This window comes from Xenopus laevis, chromosome 1S (assembly GCF_017654675.1).
Source record: "Xenopus laevis strain J_2021 chromosome 1S, Xenopus_laevis_v10.1, whole genome shotgun sequence".
NCBI lineage: Eukaryota > Metazoa > Chordata > Amphibia > Anura > Pipidae > Xenopus > Xenopus laevis.
In genome coordinates this window covers 67,107,401-67,132,589 of record NC_054372.1, presented here as the reverse complement: position 1 = coordinate 67,132,589, position 25,189 = coordinate 67,107,401, and the positions used below count along the sequence as shown (strand labels likewise).

The 25,189-nt window shown below is 34.9% G+C and overlaps 1 protein-coding gene across 1 annotated transcript in view; it reads left to right on the top strand.

The window, feature by feature from the left end:
* The window catches only part of LOC108706752 (serine-rich coiled-coil domain-containing protein 1-like), a 558,012-nt gene that overhangs the window by 369,458 nt on the left and 163,365 nt on the right, over positions 1–25,189 (top strand). Inside the window, 1 exon segment of the mRNA XM_041579683.1 lies at positions 20,763–20,967. Coding sequence (XP_041435617.1) covers positions 20,763–20,967 — 205 coding nt within the window.

Sequence of the window (25,189 nt, the reverse complement as noted above, 5' to 3'; positions counted from 1 at the left end):
CCCCAAAACCATATATTTTTGGAAAGTACACATTCTACCGAATCTAAAATGAGTACCCATGCCTTTCTGCTCCAAACTACTGAGTCGCAAGGCCTTCCCAAAATCGACGGTTTTGGTGAAATATCTGAAAATTGTCTCAAAGCTTCAACTTCCCAGCACCATATCACCCATGTATCATTACGTACCAAGAAAAAGCACCCTAAATATGATTGCCAGGGTTCCTCCAAACAGTTTGGTGGCCATTGTTCATAGGTTCACCAAAGTATCTTGCATTTAGAGGCCCCAAAATGAAGTTAGCGCATATAAATAGTCCTGTATGTAACTTCAGCTAATGAAAAATCAACACATTGACTGCATTTTGTGTGGGGTAAAAACACAGAAATATATGTTTACCCCCCAAAACCATATATTTTTGGAAAGTACACATTCTACCGAATCTAAAATGAGTACCCATGCCTTTCTGCTCCAAACTACTGAGTCGCAAGGCCTTCCCAAAATCGACGGTTTTGGTGAAATATCTGAAAATTGTCTCAAAGCTTCAACTTCCCAGCACCATATCACCCATGTATCATTACGTACCAAGAAAAAGCACCCTAAATATGATTGCCAGGGTTCCTCCAAACAGTTTGGTGGCCATTGTTCATAGGTTTACCAAAGAATCTGGCATTTAGAGTCCCCGAAATGAAGTTATTAGCTGAAGTTACCCACAGGACTATTTATATGCACTAACTTCATTTTGGGGCCTCTAAATGCCAGATTCTTTGGTAAACCTATGAACAATGGCCACCAAACTGTTTGGAGGAACCCTGGCAATCATATTTAGGGTGCTTTTTCTTGGTACGTAATGATACATGGGTGATATGGTGCTGGGAATTTGAAGCTTTGAGGCAATTTTTAGATATTTCACCAAAACCGACAATTTTGGGAAGGCCTTGCGACTCAGTAGTTTGGAGCAGAAAGGCATGGGTACCCATTTTAGATTCGGTAGAATGTGTACTTTCCAAAAATATATGGTTTTGGGGGGTAAACATATATTTCTGTGTTTTTACCCCACAAAAAATGCAGTCAATGTGTTGATTTAGCTGAAGTTACCTACAGGACTATTTATATGCGCTAACTTCATTTTGGGGCCTCTAAATGCAAGATACTTTGGTAAACCTATGAACAATGGCCACCAAACTGTTTGGAGGAACCCTGGCAATCATATTTAGGGTGCTTTTTCTTGGTACGTAATGATACATGGGTAATATGGTGCTGGGAAGTCGAAGCTTTGAGGCAATTTTCAGATATTTCACCAAAACCGTAAATTTTGGGAAGGCCTTGCGACTCAGTAGTTTGGAGCAGAAAGGCATGGGTACTCATTTTAGATTCGGTAGAATGTGTACTTTCCAAAAATATATGGTTTTGGGGGGTAAATATATATTTCTGTGTTTTTACCCCACAAAAATCTCCCAAATGAAAATAGTACATATGAATTTTCACATATGACACTCTGACTGCTACAATACAAGCACCTGGTATGTGCATTATGCACCATAAGACCCCCTAACAGTATAGAGACCCTAGAAAACCATATATTTTCTGAAAGTACACATTCAGACGAATCTAAAGCAAGTAATTACATCTTTCTACTGCAAACTACAAAACCGCAAAGCAATGCTAAACATAATGCTTTTTATGGAATTTCTGAAAATAGTCACAAAGCTTGCATTTTACCCCATTATATACCCCACATTTTGTAACGTAGCAGCAAAAGTCATCCTAAATATGAAAGCAAGGAGTGTACTGAACAGTTTGATGCCTGATATGAAAAGATTTACCAAACTAGGTGGCATACAGAGACGCCCAAATGAAGATAGTACATATGAATTTTCACATATGACGCTCTGACTGCTACAATACAAGCACATGGTATGCGCATTATGCGCCGTAAGACCCCCTAAAAGTATGGAGACCCTAGAAACCCATATATTTTCTGAAATTACACATTAAGACGAATCTAAAGCAGGTAATTACATCTTTCTATTGTGAAACTACCAAACTGAAAAAGCAATTCTAAACATAACTCTTTTATGGAAATTCTGAAAATAGTCACAAAGCTTGCATTTTACCCCATTATATACCCCACATTTTGTAACGTACCAGCAAAAGTCATCCTAAATATGAAAGCCAGGAGTGTACTGAACAGTTTGATGCCTGATATGAAAAGATTTACCAAACTAGGTGGCATACAGAGACGTCCCAATGAAAATAGTACATATGAATTTTCACATATGACACTCTGACTGCTACAATACAACACCTGGTATGTGCATTATGCACCTAACAGTATGGAGACCCTAGAAACCCATATATTTTCTGAAAGTACACATTCAGACGAATCTAAAGCAGGTAATTACAATTTTCTACTGCAAACTACAAAACCGCAAAGCAATGCTAAACATAACGCTTTTTATGGAAATTCTGAAAATAGTCACAAAGCTTGCATTTTACCCCATTATATACCCCACATTTTGTAACGTACCAGCAAAAGTCATCCTAAATATGAAAGCAAGGAGTGTACTGAACAGTTTGATGCATGATATGAAAAGATTTACCAAACTATTTTGTACACAGAGACCTCCAAATGGTTATATAGCAGACAAAATTTCCAAGGTCAAAATGAAGTAACAAAAATCCCTAAAATCCAACAAAACCGCAAAAATCAATGCTTTTTTTTTTTCGCCTACTGTAATCAGCAGTCAGAATCAATTTTTGATAATTTTAGCATGGCCAAATAGGTTTTACAGACAGAAAAAGGGGAACAACACCTTTGCAAAGCTGAAAATGTAATAAAATGGCAAAACATGCAATAAAATGTCTAAAAATGCCCCAAAATCACCCAAATTGCAGTATAATCACCAAAATAACATACAAAAGGTATTGCGCAGTGCAATTAGCGAATACGCTATTCGCAATGGCAATAAAACAGTTTTTTCAGCAAAAAAAACAGACGATGCGATAAGAAAAAAAAAAAAAAAAATACACAACAGTGCAAGTGTGTATGTGTGTGTGTACAACTGACCAATTGCATGTTGTGTGTGTGTGCAAGCGTGTGGGGGTGCTGTGAATGTGTGTGACCCCCCTGATCCCCCAAAAATGTATGTGATTGTGTGTAAGTGTGAATGTAAGTGTGTAATGGGAAAATAAGTGTGTGTTTGTGTGTTTGTGTGTGTTTCTGTGTGTGGATGGGCACTAACCTGGGGGAAGCAGGTCCAGATCGTTGTGCAGGGCTGGAGGAAGAAAATGCTGCATCACCCAGGAAGATCCGTTGAGAGGGGGCGGAGCTTCGGCTCAGGAAGTGAAAGCAGCAGCAGGACACGCAGTGTGCACGTGTCTGCTGCTGCATTTGGGGCCCCTGGGCGATCGCGCCTCAGGGGCCACTCGTTCCCGGCCCCTGCTCGTTGCCTGGGGGCTGGGGAACGAAGAGGAATGGAGCAAGCGGCTTGAAAAGCCGCTCCTCCGTTCCCTAACCCTGAAATGCTGCAGAACGTAGAATCTACGTTCTGTGGCATTTCAAGTGCCATCCCCACAGAACGTAGATTCTACGTGGGGTGGCACTTAAAGGGTTAAAGAGCTGAGGTGAGATTTGTTGAATGAAGGTTATAGACCAACAAGATCAGTGGAGATTAATTGCCTGCCTGTTGATGGAATTTCACAACAGTCCTTTAAACCTGCCAGCAAAGGGGCAGAGATATTTAGTGAAGAACAATGCAGGATGACGGATATATTCAATTCTTATGAGAGAACTGATTTGTAATATTTATTAGAATAGTCCTGGGTATATGTAAGAAAAAAGCTTAAAGGAAGTTGATCCTTATAAGAAAGCATCAATGAACGTCACAACAAATTGGCTATTTTCCCTTTTTCTTTATATGTTCATATTCCTGTCTGTACAACTTCATTTATCTCCATCCTTGGTCATAATCAGTCTGTTGCTTTGATGTATTTCATCGTGAAATAATATTCATCTTCATGTTTTTCTCCATCCATTGACTGATTTGATCATTTTATCTTATTATAAGGATAGTCAACTGAACACATTGGTCACATAGCTGTGATGAAGGCTCATTTATTACAAAAAGAGGTATATCAATATATATAGCCATGGGAGTATCTGCACTCCAAGGCTTAATATATCTTTAGGAATAGGGGTGCTCGGTTATAACATGTATACGCCAAATAGCTTCAAACCGGCATACTCTTTAAAAATAACTTTGGCTTTTTATTATTACATAGAATCAAGGTCCAATGTTTTGGTCCTTTTCCCCCTTGAAAAAGGTCCTAATGAGGACCAAAACGTTGGACCTTGATACTATGTAATAATAAAAAGACAACGTTTTTTACAAATGGTGTGCCTGTTTAAAGATATTTGATATATATCTTTTACTGTATGTAGATTACCGATATGTTCTGAAGAATTGCATACTATAGAGTGTATCTGTTATCTGCTGTGTATCCTGTGCCTTTTCTCCTTTTTCAGCTTTGAATGGCTGCCCCCATGGCTACAGAGCAGCTTTTTTATATAAACTATATTTGTGTTTCTAAGCAAACACCCCAGTTTTGCCAGTGCAGCACAAAAGTACATTATATTTTCATTACTTTAGGACACTTTAATTTTTTGGTGTTACTGTTTCTTTAAGGAAGGCTATGATAAATTGTTTATAAATGGCGAAACATAGGCAAGGTTTGGCTGTTTGTGAACCCATTCTTGAATTTCACTGTGTGGTCTGTTGTGTAAAAACACCTACAAACATCATTATTATCTACGATTTGCAGACCACATCAACATATGAATTCAGAGGCCTCCCCAGCCTAAAGAGCTCCCGGGCAATGTGTTTTTAATAGATTGGCAAAATGGAAGCTTCTTTTTATTCAAGAGCAGTTACATAGTTGATGAACTTCTCTATTAATGTATGGCAAAGTATATAATATTGCAGAGTTAAAAACACCATAAACACAATTCAATTTTGCCTTCTTATTGATGCCAATGCACTTTTTTTAAGAAGCTAAAAATGGAGTTTGTGCAATACAACTTGCTACTAATCTTAACGACTGCTGCTTCTATTCATGTCTCTCAACTTCAGATAATCAGAAAGTGATAATTTTGTGGACACATTTACCTAGGCCCAGTAATGTGCTGGCTATTTAAGGGAGCACAAAGGATACTTTGTTATAACAAATAATCTAGGTCAGAAGAACAATATAACGGTTGTTTTTGGGTTATGTTTTTCTCTAAAAGGAAGTGTGAATATTTTATTATAATTTATCACTAAAACAAGCATAATCCAACTTTGCTTGCTGACCCTGCTTCCTGGAAATCCTGCATGTGGGTTTTCTGTAACTCAATTGCTTATTCATTATTGCTAAAAATAATGATGGGTATTGTGTTCTAGCTTCCTGGAATAAAACATTATTGTGATTCCTCTGAATATCTGTATAAATTTAGATCAGTATAATGAATATAAATGCGACATTGAGACAATAAAAGTTAAGGACAGAGTTTATACTAGTTAAAGTAGCTGGCATTTCTTTGATAATTGTCAAAGTTTTTTGGTAATGATTAATGTCCTTGGAACACAATTATACAGCTTCTTTGCTAAGACATTGTTAACGATAGATACTTTCTTTTACTCATCAGTTGAATGTTTACTTTTGTGCTAAGTTGCCCCAGGGGTTATACTGTAGGATTTGCCTATTTTCAAGACTATACTGACTTACATTTATGAAATTTAAGATCAGACTCCTGAATACATTGCTACTAAACCTTATTCATTACTTGACATTTTCTATTGCATTTCAAGCCATAATAAAATATATTCATAAAAATAATTATGATGTAAGTTTTGTAAGGAATGTTTGTTTGTTCCTAGTATAGTTGCAGCTACTAGGACTACTAGAAATGCCTTTCAGTAACTGTCTTTGAAGTGATCTGCCAAAATTGTAATGTAGTTTATGTCAAGGCTATATTCCAGAAAGTTGTGTTGTGGCACAACTTTCAGGGAAAGAAGTGATTTTAAGGAACCGCTGCTCGAATTATTCCTGAACTTTTTTCCCTGAATATATGACTGTTAAATGGCTGGATTGGAGACCAGCGTGTAAAGGAATTAACACCAGTGGGAGGTACGCCTTAAGTGAGGAAGAGGGAGAATGGACACTTGAGTTGTATAGGTTGTGGCAGATCCTGTAGAAAACTGAATTTAAAAAATACGACAAGGTGTCTAACCAAAAAGCAATAGTCTCTCATTGCTCTTCTGTGTTCTCATTGCTTTTGGGAATGCTTCAAGCATAGTCCTTGCAAACAGTGCCGGATTTCTTCAGCTGCCACCCCTAGGCCGCACGGTCCGATGAGGCGGCTGCACGGTCCTAGTGCCCGCCTACACTTCTCATTCCAGGCGCACCTGTGAAAAAGCACAGACGGCCCTAGTGTAATTGAATGCACACGTCCCCACAATGCGGCTGGGCGGCATGCCGCCCTAGGCCCGGGCCTATGTGGCTTCGCCACAAATCCGGGCCTGCTTGCAAAGCTTGAGCAGTGATCCTAATCTGGAAAACCAGAGCTGTGAAAGTCTGTACTGTTTTTAGGGCAGAATAAGGCTGTATCTATTTGCAAAACACACATTGTATTGTGTGATATATCAATGATAAACCAAAGATTGTTTTCTTTTAATAGAAATGCATTTTCCATGTAGTTTATAAATATACTGGAAAATCAGCTTCTTTAAAGTTTGCCTTTAAAGAAGCACACTGACAGTTCAGGATGGATTTATAAGACCACAGCTTTATTAACACATTGTTCAATAACACAATATCTTGTACTTTAGATAACTAATGCTACCGAAATGCTTGTGAGAACTCCGCAGAAGTGAATGGGCTGCTCACCATGCTGCCTGCCTGGCTAGACAAGCCTCGCTCCAGACCCCCTACCACCTAGGACCAATACCCAAGGAGGTTGTAACTAAACTCTACTAAGCATGGGAACACCTATATTGATGCAATAGGTAGAGTAAAACCTGGAGCACCACCCACTGCTGTGACAAGTATCCCTATATTGGTGCAATAGGTGGAGTAAAACCTAGATTGGGAAACACTCCGACTATAATTAACTCAACCCCCACATAAAATAAGCAGGGCGGGATGCTGCCCCTTCATTGCTCAACTTTGGTCAAGGTATAGTGAAACCTTAATTTTAAGTACCCCGATGTATGAGTTTTCCTGCATTTTACATTTTTTATGTTTTTATTTATTATATTTATTATTTATTTTTTGTGGTCCCACCAATTTATAATGTTGTGTTACAATTTGCAATGGTTGTGTTTCCCTGATTTTAAGTTATGTTTTCCCGGATTTTACATTAAAATGTTGTACTGATGTTTCCAAAAATTGCTGTTTGTTCTCTGTGAATGTTATCACAATATTAGTGAAATAAAAATGATTAACATACTAACCAGATGTATAATTTGCCATGGCTCTACCTGTAAATTGTCAATTCCAATTACAGTAGTCCTACCCCAATCACTTTTTGGTTTCGGTTGCAAATGCTGTGGCATATGCCCCCCATAGCATAAAAATAATGCTGCAATGCTTAACCCTTGTTATTAATGCAGTAAATATTGTTTGTTTTCAAAGTAAAACTGACTTCTGTGCTTATATCCTTACTTGAAGAAAAAGTTGCTTTAACAAATTCCCCTGATTTCATGTTTTTTCTTGGTCCCCATGAAAACTGTAAAATGGGGGTTCTACTGTATGTCCCTATCTTTACATTTTAGTGCCTCCTAGTCTGGTCAATGCCACCCTCCCTTATGATGCATGTCCAGGTAGCTCCAATACACTCACAAGGCAGAATGCGATGATTAACAATAGATGAAAGCTAGCTAGGTAGAGCAATAGATAGAGAAAAACCTTTATAATTAAAAGCTTATATAAAAATAAAGCTGTCATCCCCACTGGTTGAAAAAAAAAAACTCCCTTACTGTGACCCTCCTTGAGCATTGCATGAAAGCATCACATGAAAATGACAGGATGAAAAAAGAATATTTCAGTGTAAGTCACTTTGAAAGGAAGTTAAATTGCAAGGAAAATGTTTGCTCTCATGATAAATGTAATATTTATCAGATACATAATTGAGAATTCCATTCTCCATCAGACACTGGGTACCCTTAAAGGTAGATGCTTTCTTTGGGCACTGAATAGTATACTGAATGCATGTGTATCATATTCTATCACTTTGTTCAGCCAAGCAGGGTTAGTATAGGTTAATCACATCCTTGTAAGCACATTTTCTGACATTTTTTAAGAAAAGGGCTATTGTCCATGAAGAAATTGCTTAATAAATCCCACTGTAAACGGTTTGATGGTTTTACCATTACTAGATTTACTTCATTATTCTGACTTATCATGCTTAAATGAAGAATAATATAATTTATCAGTTCCAGCAAAAACAATGAGCTCCTTTGGTTCTAATGTGTAAACTAGTAAATTGGATCCTCCATGTTTAAAGAATTGTTCCTGTAAGCAAATATACTTTATATTGCTTATGTTTCAAAGTAAAAATCTAATATGATTATACTTTTTCAGCCTGTTATCCCCTGAACTTTTTCATTTCTTTATAGTGTATGTGTTTATGTATGTTTATTCACATAAACCACCGAGCAGGCCTATTTCTCTAACTTATATATTTTATTATCAAATAAAACCTTGACCCAACCTAATTACTTTGATGCCTGGGAAAGAGATCTAGAGATAAATCTGCCCCCCCCTCCAAATAATGGAGAACAAAAATAAATCTTCCAGGGCCTCTAGAGTAACAGAGATGCTATATAAAATCACTTTCAGGTGGTACTACATATAGGGGCAGATTTACATAGGGTCGAATATCGAGGGTTAATTAACCCTCGATATTCGACTGCCGAATGTAAATCCTTCGACTTCAAATATCGAAGTCGAAGGATTTACTGCAAATAGTTCGAATCGAACGAAAAATCCTTCCAATCGTTTGATTCGAAGGATTTTAATCCATCGATTGAACGATTTTTCTTCGACCAAAAAAATTGCCATTGCATCTCGGTAGGTTTTAGGTGGTGAAGTAGGGGGTCGAAGTTTTTTTTTAAAGAGACAGTACTTCGATTATCGAATGGTCGAATATTCGAACGATTTTTAGTTCGAATCATTCGATTCAAAGTCGTAGTCGAAGGTCGAAGTAGCAAATTCGATGGTCGAAGTAGCCAAAAAAACATTAGAAATTCGAAGTTTTTTTTATTCTATTCCTTCACTCGAGCTAAGTAAATGGGCCCCATAATCTTCCCATCCACTTTGGAAAAATGCTGGAGGTGCAATTCTGATGTGGGATCTTTCAAGTACATATGGTTGTTGTAATTGTTCCTTACTGGATCAAAGTCTAACCTGATAAATAAAACAACAGCAAACAAAGTCCACCACACCACTGATATAACTTCATTATTATTCCATATGGACAGTAAAAATAACTCCATGCTATCAGACAGACTAACTCTTCACCTCCTCCAAGCAACAATTACTATGGTACCAAAAAGATGGAAATCACCAAAACCACCCTTAGAGATTGAATGGACGAACCTGGTTGAAGAGATTAGGAAATTAGACAAAATCACTTGCTGCACAACAATATACCTCAATACAATCAGATATGGAAACTTGCCAGAACTAAGGGTAGGCAGAAGAGGCACGTGCCACTTGCCTACATACTCCTAGTCCAAGCCCTCGAGTACCCCCAGTCCTGCCTGCTCTCTTTCGCTCCCCTTGCTTTTCGAAAAAACGAGACGCCGGCACATTTCGCGAATTTTTCGCCGTTTCGCGAATTTCGTGCGAAATTCGCAAATTTTTCGGCGAAACGGCGCAAATTCGCCCATCACTACTGAGCAATGTGTATGTTATTGCAGAGGGAAACGTCTTAACTGCAATGTAGAATCTCAATGCATTTTAGCAAAATTTCACATTTTGTGGTTTACAGAAATACAGTACTTCATTGAAATGAAATGGGCCAGTTTTGCTTAACACTAGGGATGAGCTAATTGTATTGCCTGATTTGTAGCTAAAGATGTGCCATTTCACAAATTTTTCAGCAAAACAGAATAGAACAGTTTTGTTCATCACTAACTCCATTTATAATGGCAATAATTGGATATTTGTAGTTTTGTTTGCATACATGTAGCACATAGTGAAGGTGGAAAGGAAACCCCTATTGTGCTCATTGTACTATGAATATTGTGGAGGAATGTAATAAAAAGTTGTAAAATAAAAAACACCCTTTGACTTTAATTCATTTGAAGTGAAAAAAAAGTATCTTGCATGTCAAAAATTTTGCTTGGAATTTTTTTTTGATGCCTATAGACTTCACTCTGTTTCACAAATTTTTTCGCCATTTTGCAAATTTTTGGCAAAGTAAAACGGGATAGATTCGCTTATCACTATTTAAAATATGTTGTTGGAAAAAGATATACTACCAACCACTACATCTTTCAGCATTCATGATTGCAAGGAAATATCCCAGCAAATGCACCAAAGGATTTTTAAATATACAGTGTGAAAAGCTTATTGATAAGTCAGCAATGTCGTATTCCTTATGCTTTAGTATTACAGTATTTCCAGCTAATGTGCATCTTCCAAAAACACAATCATTTACAGTTTTTATGTATGACTGCAAGGAAAGCAGTCACATGCCAATGCTTATATTGAACCTCACATTGTCTCTGCGACCTACAGTGAACAAAAGATCACGGATGCATACAAAAGGGAAACAGAGGACAAGAGAAGCATTGGGATGAGATCTGAAATACAAGCACTGACATTGTAAAAAAAAGAGGGTTGTTTTTTTTTTTTAAAAAAGGGATTTTTACAGAAGGAGAGAGAATTTTTAAAAAAAAGACAGCCTCAGCTGAGGGGGGTAAGAGACTAGAGTAAAAACAATGGGGAAAAAATGCTCAGGGACAAAAGGACAGGACATACTGCAGTTGTCTGACTTTTAAAAAGTTTACAGTCGAAGGATTTTACTTTGACGGTCAAATATTGAGGGTTAATTAACCCTCGATATTTGACCCTAGGTAAATGTGCCCCATAATGTTTTTTTGTAGTTTATATTAATTACTCTAATAAATTATTTTTAAATTGCCCCTTAGTGTCAAACAAAATAGAATCCATAGCACCCACATATCAATGTCATGGTGCCAATGACATAGATTGTAAACAAATTACCAACTGAGAAGTTAATACTGTCTATAACAAGCCTTTATATCACTAACCTCTAAAACATGAATCGTTGTCAAACCATTAAGGGGCGGATGTACTATTTACAATTGAATTTCTATTTTTTCCATGAACCTCTAAAAAATTGTGGCTTTCCTATTTTTTTTAAAAAACCCTGAGATTTAACAAGTGATAAAAGTGTGAAAGCCTTTCATGCCAAACTTCACCAGGTAAAAGTTGTCGAGGTGCTATAGAAGACAATGGGAGAAGCACTGATCCTATTGGATACTTTTTAAACCAATGAGAATCTTAGAGGTTTTCATATTTTTTTGCTACGAATAGTGATGGGCTACGATCACTAGCTACGATTTATCCAAAAAAGAGTTTTTAGATGGTTTTTTTAGAGGTATTCGTTTAGCTCTTTTATTCATTCCTACTTTTTATAATTGGAACTTTTAATAAATCGAATGACAGTCATGGTTTGTGAGTTTAGTAGTGGTTTCAAAAACCTGAAAAACCAATAAAACCTGACCTTTAATAATTGTCTCCACATGTAACAACCACAAAAACCTCTAATCCTATAGACATCAATGGGAGCAGCACTAATATTATTGGTCCTTTTTTTAATCAATTCAGAATTTTAAATGGGGCAGATCTATTATGGTTTGAATGGTAAATTTGAATTCAAATTTTAAAAAAAACTTTGTGTCAAACTTTAAATCCAAATAGTATATTCACAGATAGCACCATCAGCGAAAAATGCTTTCATTTAGATGCCTTTATTTGAATATGGGCTCTGACTCAGACACTCAGCAACATTTCAGACTGCCATCGGCCATTTAACAAGCTCACAAATTTGAATTTAAAAGCACCAACTCTAATGTAAATTTGAGTGTGAGATTTATCACAACTCAGCCATGGAAACAATTCTAATTTGAATATTCACAACCTTAAATCTGTCTAATTCATTTACAAGTCAATGGGCGTTGACTCATTTGAAGATATTAATAGCCTTCCTGACATTTTTTTTTGGAGGAAAATTTGATTCGGGTTTTGGTCGAATTCGATTTGAATAAAAAAAAATTCAGGTCCTTCCCATTTGTTCAAATTTTAGACGTTCAATTTTTTCATAAATAACCTCCCATTTGAGTTGTGAGTACATTCAAATTTATTAGAGTAAAAAAAAAATCACATCAATTCAAAATTTGACCTTTGATAAATCTGCCCCCTAGAGTTTTTTTTAACATTTTTTTTGTAGTAAACTGTTAGAGGTTTTAGAGGTATTTGTATTTCTTAGTGCATCATTCAGCGTTTTTTTTACATGCTTTTTAAATTCTGATTTTTTAATAAATTTCACAACATTCATGGTTTTATAGAAAGTGAGTTTAGTCATGATTTCAAAAACCACTAAAATTAGACTGTTGATAAATAGGCCTCCATGTGTCTAAAGTATACAGCTTACAGATTCATTTTTACTCACATGGTTTCAAATGTGTTGTTAGAAGTCCAATAGGAAAAATAGAAAATGTATTTATTTGGTCATACTGTACATACTATTTCTTTCTTTCCTGTATGTGTGGTCTGCAATCCTTAATCTGTTGTCTAAACAAAGCTGGCCTCAAAAGCCCTAACAGAAAAATTATAGGTATTTTCTAATAATACCATGCTTTCTAGAAATTGCTTCACATTTTCAAAATGAACAGCATTTGAAATATCTTTAGAGCATTTTTAATTCCCTTGTGTTACTGCCCTTTTAAATGGAACTCCCAGGAATGCAAACAAAACAGAATAAAAGCCTATATATTGGAATAGAGAACAATAATCCAACCTTCTAGTCTTGCTTGTTTGAAAGAATATTAGTACTTTGATGTTCTATGCCGTAATGCATCATCCAATATCACAGCTTTTCTCAATTTTCTAATATTTAGACTGCTTTCTCCAAAAGTGCTTGGAGACAAAATTGGGCTTCATCAATGCTTCTCAATGAGCTCTCTCAGACAGCTGCCATTTATTATGATCTGACTGGCCAAATATTGAAGATATTGCAGACAAGAACATCCAGAGTACTGTGCAATCTAATAAGGGCAATATAATTTCCTGAAGTAATAAAAAATGTAAGTGGATAACAATAATAACATAATATATATCATTTATAAAAATTTTGTCAGAAGTTAACATGCATTAAGATTTTGGCAAGTGCCCTAAAATTAAAATGATAAATCTATGCATTATATTGTTCTGGCATCTAAACTCTTGTTTAAAGCCAGAAAACACATTGAGAAAAAAGCAGAAAATCTGTCTTGGGTCCCAATCATGTCAAAGGTGCTTAATGTTATCTTGGAATGTCAGTATAGCTATAGCTGTAGCTTAACTCAAAATCAATAGTACTTTTCAAGTATCTCATCACGTTTAGCCTTTTATGTTTCAGATCCATTTGTATTGCTTGTTATTGCATAGGACCATCTACCCCCTACTGTATTTTTACCTTCTGTTAGAGTAGTCAGTATAAACATATCATTCTCTTTTAGTGAATCTATTTCATCATATCTGTGATTGGGATGAATCTATGACTCTGTGTGTGAGCTAATGATTCATGGCTTGCCTTTACCAGCTGGATAATATCAATGATACATCTGTGATATTAGGGTCTCCAAAAGTAAATGATTACTCACCACAAAAGGGAAGTGGCCCAGGTGCACCACCCTAAGCCCTCAGCACAGGGAGCGGACAAACCGAAAAACCAATTGGGAGCAGGCACTCAAAGAAGGCAAACTTCCACCAGGCCAATAGTTCAAAGTGAAGACACAATAAACTTTCTTCACTTTGAACTATTGGCCTGGTGGAAGTTTGCCTTTATCAGGCAAGCTAGTTTGGTTTTTCGGTTTGCCTTTATCAGCATAGAGGTTTCTCAGGATTTGAAACACTTTCCTTCCATCATCAGCTGCTTTTCTCATAATCAGAGACAGACTTTTATCATGCAATAATTTGTTTAACTCAGCATAAGCCTCCTCTTTCTTACTTCTGTCTTCATCCAAGTCTCTGTCCTCTGTCGGTTCATGCAGGATGGTTTCTTTAATATTCATCAGGCGCATGTGGCTTAGAAACTTTGTCTCCCATAGTTCATAGTTCTTTTCTTCTCCATCAAATATCAGCCTGCTCCATCTGTTTCTCCCTCTCTCCTGGGCCCACAACCTGTTGCAAATCTACTTAAGAGATGGGATAACCAGTAGCTCAATCTCACATGAGCCTGCAGCTTTCTTTTAGACAGAGGAGAAACTGCACACAGACACCATGCTTCTCTTTTTTTCAAGAGGACATAACTTTATTAACACTTCTGCATTAGCAAACAAAGACCATGCTACATGACACTATGTCAGTATCAGATTACTAAGTGATCTGCATGAGAGCACACACATTAATACACATCTTAACAAAGGTTTTAGTTTTTTTTCACTTCATAAATTTCAGATTTTTAGAGCGTTGTAGAAATATAGAAAAACTACAAATATTTCATGATTCATATAAAAAATGGCATTTTGATTGCTAATAAATGGGCCCATAAATTTAAACAGAAGATTTATGTAAATGAATGAGTTTAATTCAATGTAAAAGTTTGCGCCTAACACAACAATTTGAGAACAAATGAGTTTCCATTACTTCTATTATAAAGACATTTCTAAAAGTATTCAGTTGATGAAAAGTCACAAACAAGGATTTCATGAATCTTCCAGGCATTTCACTAGACTCATTAAAACCAATGTGGGAAGCTAGCAAGAACTTTTATACAAATACTAATTTGTCAAACATTTGACTATCGCAAAACTGTTATGAAAAATGTCAAAAAATATCAAATATCAAATATTAGTAATGTGAAAATTAACACTTTGCTATGAAACCTAACGAATTGTCTTCAGGAGAGCCTATTTGACCTTTGATACATCTTTCCTTAAGTTGATGTAAAATGTTTTATTAAAATCTTTTATGCGGTTTCTTAATTTATATAACTATAGCTGCTCCTATGTATTAAAAACAGATGCACAAAATTGTTTTTTTCTGGAACAGATAAATCATGCATGATGACCAGATTTCTAAACTATGGCTGCCCAATCTATGTATTGAAATGAATATTTGTAAATACACTTATAGAATCCCTTATCCAGAAAGGTACGGGAAGACCATCTCTCATAGACTTTAGAATTAGAAATTATTGTAATTTTTCATTTTTGTCTGTAATAATAAAACAGTACCTTATACCTGATGGTAACTAAATTGCATGAATCCATATTAGGGCAAAATTATCCTACTGGATATATTTAAGGATTTTTTATCAGAATTAAGGTAAGGAAATCCAAATTTTAGAAAGATCCCTTATCCAGAAAACCCATGTGCATTGGTTAAGGACAATGTGTGGTGTAATTATCCACAATATTACAGTACAATTAATTAGATAAATAAAACCAAATGTCTGATTGGGTGTGGTGGCTTTGTGCAGAAGAGTTTGTCTGAAGTATGACCTCAGTCTATGGCCATTGATGGAATATTGCTGAGACAGAGACAAGAAAGTAAGAAATTTTGGGGGCCTTTCTTTTTTTTTTACAAAAAAATTATTGACTGTTCTCAGGGCATGAAATATTGATGCTATCACAAACAGTATTGTTAATGGATCTAGATCATACAATACAAGACTGAAGTAGCTTAATATCTTAAAAATAGCAAGGGAATGTTTACTATGGATGTTTACTATTGAATGTGCCTTTGAAAATTGTAAAACAAAAATCAGTCACGTTTCATACACCTTGGATATAGGGTGGAAGTCATTTTTTAACAACTGAAGCAAGCTGCAGCACTGCATTGTTGTAGGCTATGGTTGTCTTTACATATCTGGCCTACATGTGAAAGGATTGCCAAATAACTTGTCTTCACTTCACTTCACTTGTGAGATTCAGCTATTAAGACTACTTAACCCAGTGTATTAAAATTTCCATTTGACTGGATGCAGTATTGCAGATTTATTGTTAGAAAACAAAAACTGAATATCTAATTCTATATAATATCTAATTTTTTTGTGGCTTCCGTTTTGATGCCGAAAACCCAAAAAAGTTGCAGTAAAAAAAAACATGATTTTTTGCAATGTATTATGTCCTGAATATGTTCCAAGTCCGAATCTAAAAACAATCCATCTAAAACTTGCTGAATTCATGTACAAGTCAATGACAGGTGTCCCCTTAACCATTTGAAGATGTTTTAACCCTCACAAAATATTAGAGTTTTCGGGGTTTGACGCTGATTTTTTTATTTATCTGATTTTTTTTATTTAAAAAGATTTCAGATTTTGAGAAAATAACCCCTTAAAGTGTTATGTAAAATAAGGTGCATAGTTTGCTACACTTCTTATCACGTATACGGCTAGATTCAATTCCACTGACCCTTTTCAACGAAAATTTGATGAAATGCATTGAAGTCTATGGGTGACAAATTTTCAACAAATTTTGGACCATTAGAGTATATAGGCATCATTTTAGTGGCAAAACTTGGGGACAAATTTTGCCAATATTTATCAGGTGAAAACTCATGGAGTAGATTCAATTCAAGGAGAAAAAAACATTTCTCCTAATTTACGTAGTTCCAGTTTTTATTGTCCCATAGACTCAATAGAATTTTCACATGATAAACCATAAGATTAGTTTTTCTGAATTAAATTGCATCTCAAACTGAATCTCGTCCATGACTTTTCACATTATAAACCTTTTTCTCACTGAATTGAATCTGGCTCATAATGACCAATCAGCATTTTCTGGTCACCTATTTTTGCATGCGGGCCTTTTTATATTAAACTCCACCACTTGCACTCTGCACAAATTTCTCAAAAAGTTCACACAAAAAAAATATTGGACACATAGGGGCATATTTATTAACATTGAAGACCAACAAATTTCTCAGCCAGCTTATGAATCCAGTAGTGACTTATGCAAGTTATTGTTAACGTCTGCTTTTTCTTAATGTACATATGTATGTATACCAATGTTCTCAAAATGCACAAACACATTATTAGTATGCCTTATTGAAAATCATTGACTTCTCATTAACGTTTCAGATTTTATCAGATATATTAAACTTTTTGTATTTATATTTAAATAAAATGACAGAGATGTAAATGAGAGGGTGGGGAGGTTAATAATTACAAAAAGCTTAAATCACTAAGATACAGGAAAGCCCCAATAGTGCATTTGAAAATGTTAATACTCATACAACATATCTTATTTCTTTTTACTTACAGGAACCCTTAGGCAAATTCGATATTTCACATTAGCTCATCAAACCTCCTTCTAAATGCCGCAATACATTTTTAGCTCAAAGAAATGAATATATAATCAGATTTAATGAAGATATAGTAAATTATGTCTTTGAATCTATTGTATTCTGGTATTAAAGGCCTAGTTAACAAAAATATTAAATTCTAAGTATGTAGGAATGATAATATAACATTACAGAAGCACGAGCATAGAGAAGCCAGCACTTCACACATTTCTTTATATGTATAATACTGTATATATTATATTTTTAAGAACTTTAAATATTATAAATAAAAGAAGAGAAAGCTGAGCCATTTAATTTAGAGTATTTATGTTCGCCTGCTATTAAAGAAATAATTTCTACTTTACTATAAGTTGGTTTTATTATACATAAATGATGATAACTGTTGCTGCCAAATGTGTTAAAAACATTAAAATCCTTTTTTGATTTCCTGAATGCATGACCTGACTTTTTTTTTTAATTGCATTCTGTATTACATTTGCAAAAATACCATATTTTAAAACAGTGGGTGTCATTTATAAAGTTCCCACAGCACATATTTCTTCATAAATGGTTGTATTGCCCATGATCTGCCCTGCACAAAGATTATACATTTTCACGGATATTTTTAATACTTGACACTGCCATATTTGTTTTGTTTTTTAAAAAAAGATTATTAATTTGTCCTTAACTCCTTTATTGCTAAAGTTTACATTTAGGGGCAGATTTATCAAAGGTCGAAGTGAAAATTTGAATTTGAAAAAAAATTCTAATTTCGAGCTAATTTTTGTGTCGACTAGTCCAAATTCGATTAAAATTCGAAAAATAATTGAAAATTCGAATTTCAAAATTTATCATTTACTGTCTCTTTAAAAATTCAACTTCGGCCATTCACCATGTAAAACTTGCCAAATTACTATTTGGAGTCAATCGGTGAAAAAAGTTTTTTTTGGAGAAAAAACGTACAATTTGAATGCGCTATTACTTCGATTCGTACGATTCAAATTTGATCGTAAATTGACCTATTCAATCAAAAACTGACCTATTCGGCCAAAAAAAACCCTTTGATTTAATTTCGGTTGGTTTTTTTGAATTCGAATTTTGAATTTTCAAAGTTTTTTCTAATTTAAAATTATTCCCTTGACAAATCTGCCCCTTAGGGTGGTGCCCTAAATGATTAAATGTCAAAAGACATGAGGATCTGTATTTATTTATTCAAGTATAATCGTTGACTTCATAAAAGAAATCACAAATGTCTGGCATAAACATTAAATTCAGCAACTTGAAAGCTTTCTGTCATTCACATGGGCTTCCTTTGCAATCTTATAATGAAGAAAAAATACTCAGTTTGCCATTTTAAAATGGGATTATGGACGAAATAGGTGACATTAGAAAGTGCAATAATATGTCTATGTTTTGAGTTTGTGTGCTCTCTATGAACTCCTGCATGTTGCCTATTTTTCTAAATTTACCTTGTCAAGTCATATCCAATAAATATTAATATTAATATTGTTAATAAATATTAACTTTAAAAAAAATGCACAAATCACACCATTTGGAAAATGTTGATTTTATTTAGAAAATGAATGGACCAATGTAAACCATGAACTAGCTTGTTATCCATTGACCAGCATGTCACGTGTGTCCTTGGGTGGAACAGTCAACTACAAGAGGTCCTCTGCACTCAACCCATTATCAATATATTTAAGACAGAGACATTTTGTGCATACTGCTACTAAAAAATGCCTTACCCTTTAAACAACACAGGGATTGTTTGTCCATATATTGCAATATATTTAAGCTGGCCAACTACGTCAAAGTCATCCCATATCTGGCCAGTCCTACGCTTAATTTTCATCTGATTCATTAAGAATTCAATTGCTTAATTATACATTTTACAAAGGGACTAAGTTTTACCTGCAACTTACTAGCTGCTTTCAAAGTAAAACTCCCAAACTTGGCTGCCCTTTTATTAGACACCAGTGGGATCACCTGACTATAGCTGGGAGGGGTGGGAGCTACAACATGGAGCTGGGTGGAACAGCTCAGAGGATCCTGTTGTAATCATTTTAATGTCCAATACTCGTGCCCTTCAGTGGCAATCATATATCGTTTTGTGCTGCCCACACAGTGAATTTCCTGCAGATAAAATTTAATATAACAATATGGAGAGCTAGGTAAACAAAAACCAGTTGCCTTATGGGAAAATGAAATGCATACTTTAATGTTAACTTGAATTTGGCATGCATTGTGAATTTTTTTTCTTTAGTAGCGTTTTTGGTAAATATATTTCATTTACACATATTAATAAATAATTTAAATTATAAACTGGTTAGAATAAGATAGATTTGAAGTATATTGTCTGCCCACACCTGGGGCAGATTTATCAGCATTCAAATTCCGCTTTTTATGGGGGACAACTTTTTTGGAAGTTTGAATTCCCAAAACTTAATTTTTAAAAAATATTTATTAAGCACAAAACTTGAATGAAAAAAATGGCAAAATCGTAGTTAAATTAGCAAAATTCAAGAGTTTTGAACTTAAAAATGAAGGGTCTAATGTGTTTGTGCTGTGTTTGAGTTTTTTTTAATGTTTTTAAGCATTAAAATTCAGTTTCATCTTTTTTTTTCAAATTAGAAAAAACATAAAAACATAAAAATGTGAAATTTAATTTTCTGATAAATCTGCCCTCTCATCTGCAAATGAACTCAGTTTGTGTAGAATAGCATGTATGGATATAATGAACTTTACCCCATGGCTCTGACAAAAAAAAAAAAAACAATGAAGATCGATACCGCAATATATCAAGCCTTTCTGAAGCATGGACTTGCATTGTTAATCTGAGAAACCTGGTGCTTCGCAAGAAATTTATAAAGTATATATTGTACATTCACAGAATTGTGGTTCCTGTCTAAAATTAGTAACTGTGCTCTGTTTGAACTGTGACTAAGGTTTTGATTTATTCAAGTTTAAGATATTTAATTAGATGGTGTTTTGGATTCTAGAGTACAGTATTGCCTCTGCTTTTTTTTTGTGATTAAACTAATATATACAGTATATATAAGTACCTGCAAAATTTTAAGCTAACATTTCATCCAGCTAATTAAGAAAGCCATCATTTATTATAGATTGAAAATTCATTTTTGTATTCTGAATTATAAATTGATTCATTACTATACACTCCTTTTCTTTTTTCCTTTACTCTTTAGAAACCTTGTTTTACATTTATCAAAGGACAGTGAAGAAGATGCCAAGTGCCCTCGTGTCTGCCAAGTACCCACCAGTCCATCAGTAGAATGGCCCTTTCCACAGGAAGAGATTACTGGCTTGGATGCAGTGCCTTTCAGATTGATGATGCAGGACTGTACATCTGTTAAAACTTTGCTGCTTAAAATGAAGAGGATCCTGCAAGAGGTAATGACTTCATTACTTATGATTTCATTGTAAGTAGATTGACTTATAGAAATGTGTTTGTTTGTGTCTATATGATTATATACTGTATCTGGAAAATTGTTGGGAGAAATGTTAATGTAAATCTATCCAGATGTTAGATAATGATTACTATATACTGCTGTAGCAGTCATGATACATTATGCTCTAGAATGGCAGTTTACTTTATATTTAGAAAACTAACCTGAAAATTGATTACCCTGTCTAATGCATTAGCATAGAATCATACGTTTTATGAATTCTATTGGAAAATTATACTCTCTTTCTACCGTAGTACATTACTAATTCAGTAAGTTTCCCTTTCTTTAGGGAAAAATAGATGTGTTATAAAACATTGTACATTCCTGGAGAATTGTTTGTCATCTAGTACCTAAGCAATATACAAAGAGAAAGTTAAATATAATTTCAGCTTGTTTTTTGTCAAAGCCAAGTAAGCTTCAAACTAATACACAAAAAAGGTTAACAAATCAGTATGGCCGATTACCTCTACAGAACAAAAAAGGTCAATAAATTTTTGAAATGTTTGTTATTTACACCTTAATGTTTTAGCAAACTCTGATAAAGGCACAGCATCATATTTTGTTTAAATGTTAGGGCATATTTATAAAGCTCTTTAAGAATAAATATACCACACATCACCACATAATGCTGTATGGATTCCAGGTATCACCTTCTAAAAGTGACTTTATATATATTTTCAAATCTATATAAATAACAATAAATAACAGTGAATATATTCAATAAAATGCACACATTGATAAACAAATCAGTTAAGGCTCTGTATGTATCCTGGTGGTAGATTTCCACAAAGGCAACATATGGTAATATATGGTATAATGCAAACATTAATATACAGCTTGATAAATAAGCTGTTTAATTTACTCCTCCTTTACTCTGTTTTTATAGTGAGAAAATGGATAAAAGTATTAATAATTAAGCATGTGATTAATGTGTATTATTCCTTAAACTGCTGTAAGGTAGCAGTCATATAGTACAGGCACTGTGATAAAATAAATTAACCCAGTATGTTAAATCAGGTGTAGAAGTTCACAAGCAATTTGATAATGCTCGAAAATGATAATGCTATGCATTTCTGCAGAATTTGGTTTGTGAAATTAATGTATTTTTAGAAAATGTCATAGCAGTGCTGACATTTTTTTCCCATACAAGAGAGATTAAAAGGCCCATTTATTAAGCCTCATATTTTTCTGGTTTGGGGAAAATTCTAAATACTGTATTAGAGAAAAAAACTCTTTTCCAGATTTATTATACTCCAAAGCTACTAAAAATGTAAATCTGAAAATACCCCACCAAAAGTTAATGGCAGATTCTCTCTAATAATTAGAACATAATTGTTGAGAGTTTCAGGCTGGTCTTCATTTAATAATTCAAAAAAAAAAAGATTATTATTCAATGATCTAATAAGTTTGAGTTTTTCGGGCTTCAATTCGAAAAAGTCACATGATTCGAATTGTCCAAATTTTTCCCATCAAAAAAGGCTGCACTTTGCATGTTGTATTTTGCAGTTTAGGAATTGCCATGTCTATGGGTTGAGTTTTTTTAGCAGCCCTCCAGTTTGCAATTTCAGCATCTATCTGGTTTGATTTTAATAATAGACTGGAATATGAATAGGAGAGGGCTAAATATAAAAATGGGTAATAAAAAGTAGTATTAAAAAATAGCCATAACAATTATATTTTAGCCTCACAGAGCATTTGTTTTTACATGTCAGTGTCAATAACCCCCATTTGAGAGAGAGAGCTCTCAACCACTTTCACCATAGAACAATGGCAAGAAATATGGGAAAATGCCAGGAGAAGTGTTACTTGTGTAAGGCAGAAAGAAAGTGTTTACAAGGCTATCTTTCATTGGTACTATACCCCGGTGAAATTAAGTAAAATGTACCCAACCACCTCAGCTATGTGCTGGAGGGACTGTGGACAAGAGGGCTCTCTCTTTCCATATTATGTGGTTCTGTCCAAAACTGTCCGAATTTTGGAAAGCTGTTGGGGTTCTGGTGACAAAACTCTTTTTTATGAAATTCCAATACATGCTTCTAATGCAATACTAAGCCTACCCCATGTGGACATCTCCCCCCCAGGACAGAAACTCCTGAATTTCATATACACAGCAGCCAGACTGTCTATTACTTCCAATTGGAAATCGCCTCGTGCCCCAACAATAGCCGAAACAATTTCACGTATTAGTGATATGAAATTAATGGAAGTAATGACAGCCAAGCATCACGGATCCTTACCTAAGCATGATACAGTTTGGTCAAAATGGGATTATTATGTGTCTCAGACACGTGTACAGGAATAGGGGGAATAATGTTTGTAGATACATTGACTCCTGCATAGTACCTTATTCTTACTCAATGTTTTCCAACCATTTCTGTACCACTGTACGTTTATTCTGGCATCCATGTAAGCTCCTACTTCCTTTCTTTACCAACTGAGAACTCTGTGACAACGATAACCATGACCTTTCTTCCTGTTATATCTGTATCGTGTGATTTTATCATGCTTGGAAACTTAAATGCTAAAACCAAATAAAATTTAAGTTACAAAAAAAATAACCCCCATTTGAAAACTGGAAAGAATCATAAAAAGAAGGAAAAAAAAAAAAAAACTGCAATAAAGATTTTTTCGTAGCCTTAAGGTATGAGGATCCAAATTATGGAAAGATCATTTATCCGGAAACCCCCAGGTCCCAAGTATTCTGGATTACAGCTCCCATACTTAATACATACAAATATGATTAGATGGAATTGTCATTCTTGTTACATATTAACAATATTTTTTTACCGTAATCTAACACTTTATATATGTGAATGACTCGTAGAGAGCAATGATAAAAAATACCTTTTTCACGTTCCTGTTATAAAACATTCTGTAAATCTGGACTATTGGCCATTTTAATAGTGATGGGCGGATTGCGCAAATTCGCTGCAAATTCCCGTGATTTGCGAAACTGCCACGAAAATTCGACGGCGTCAAAAAAATGACAGTTTTCGCGCGGGCATCAAAAAAATGGACGCTGGTGTAAAAAAAACGGACGCCGGTGTCAAAATCGACGTTTTGCAAATTTTTCACCGTTTTGCAAATTTCGCTGGAAATTCACAAACTTTTTGGCGAACCGAAACGCCCCAAATTCGCCCATCACTACACGTTAAGTTAACCCTAGATATGTGGTATGCACACAGGTGAAACATTTTTTGAAAAAAACCCTACGACCTGTCCCCCAGTAAATCTATGTTCACAATTTATTTTCTGCTTTCTGACAGGCTGTTAACATAGCAATGGTTTATGAGAGCAGAGCAGACTGCTTTAGTACAAATGCGTTGTCAGTAGAGCTGCTGGTTGTTTTACTGATAGAAGTGGAAACAGTGTTGCTAAAAGTAGAGCATTAAAGGGTTCATCATTTATCACAGTCATGAACAGGATATCGTTGAAAAAGATAACAGGAACATGGAATTTATTTTATTCTCAAGCTTCAATCTGTGCCAAAATAATATAAGAATGCAGCATAGCTGTAGTGCTGTCTCCTTGCAGTAACCTAATCATCTTCTGTAACAGCAAATCTTTAGACAGTGTATTTTGTATAAACAAGTCTGCCAGGTTTAGACATTGTCTAAATATCTGTTTATCAGTTTATACCTTATATATTTCTGTCAGACACATACCAGCCAGAAAGTAATTACTTCCCTGCACTTGTAAATATTCGACATGTTTGGCTTCAAGCAAAATTCCTTTTTTACTTTTATTAAAGGTGAAACACTGCATTGTGCTTTTTTTTCTTTGGCTTTGCTGTCATGCTTTACAGATTGCTCTTTTGGCACATTGTGGCTACTTGTCAGATGAATCTGTTGAATCTGTTGTTTACATAAAATACGACGTTCATAAATACAAATTCCAGACAATGGCATTGTTAATCCTCAATTTTGCACAGATTGGGTTCTGGGATTGACTGACTAAATCACCAGGTTGTTGCATTGTGCCGCTTATCATTCCTACATAACTGGCACCAAATCTGCCTTACAGAGCTCATAGGATGATTTTAGCCCCCTAAAGTTGCTTCTGTACTTTGCCTGTGGGGTGGGGGGGGGGTTTGGCAGTCAGAGTCATTTAATCATTGCATTAATTTATTTGAAAGTTATGCTCTTAACAGTTTTAAACAGTGTAAT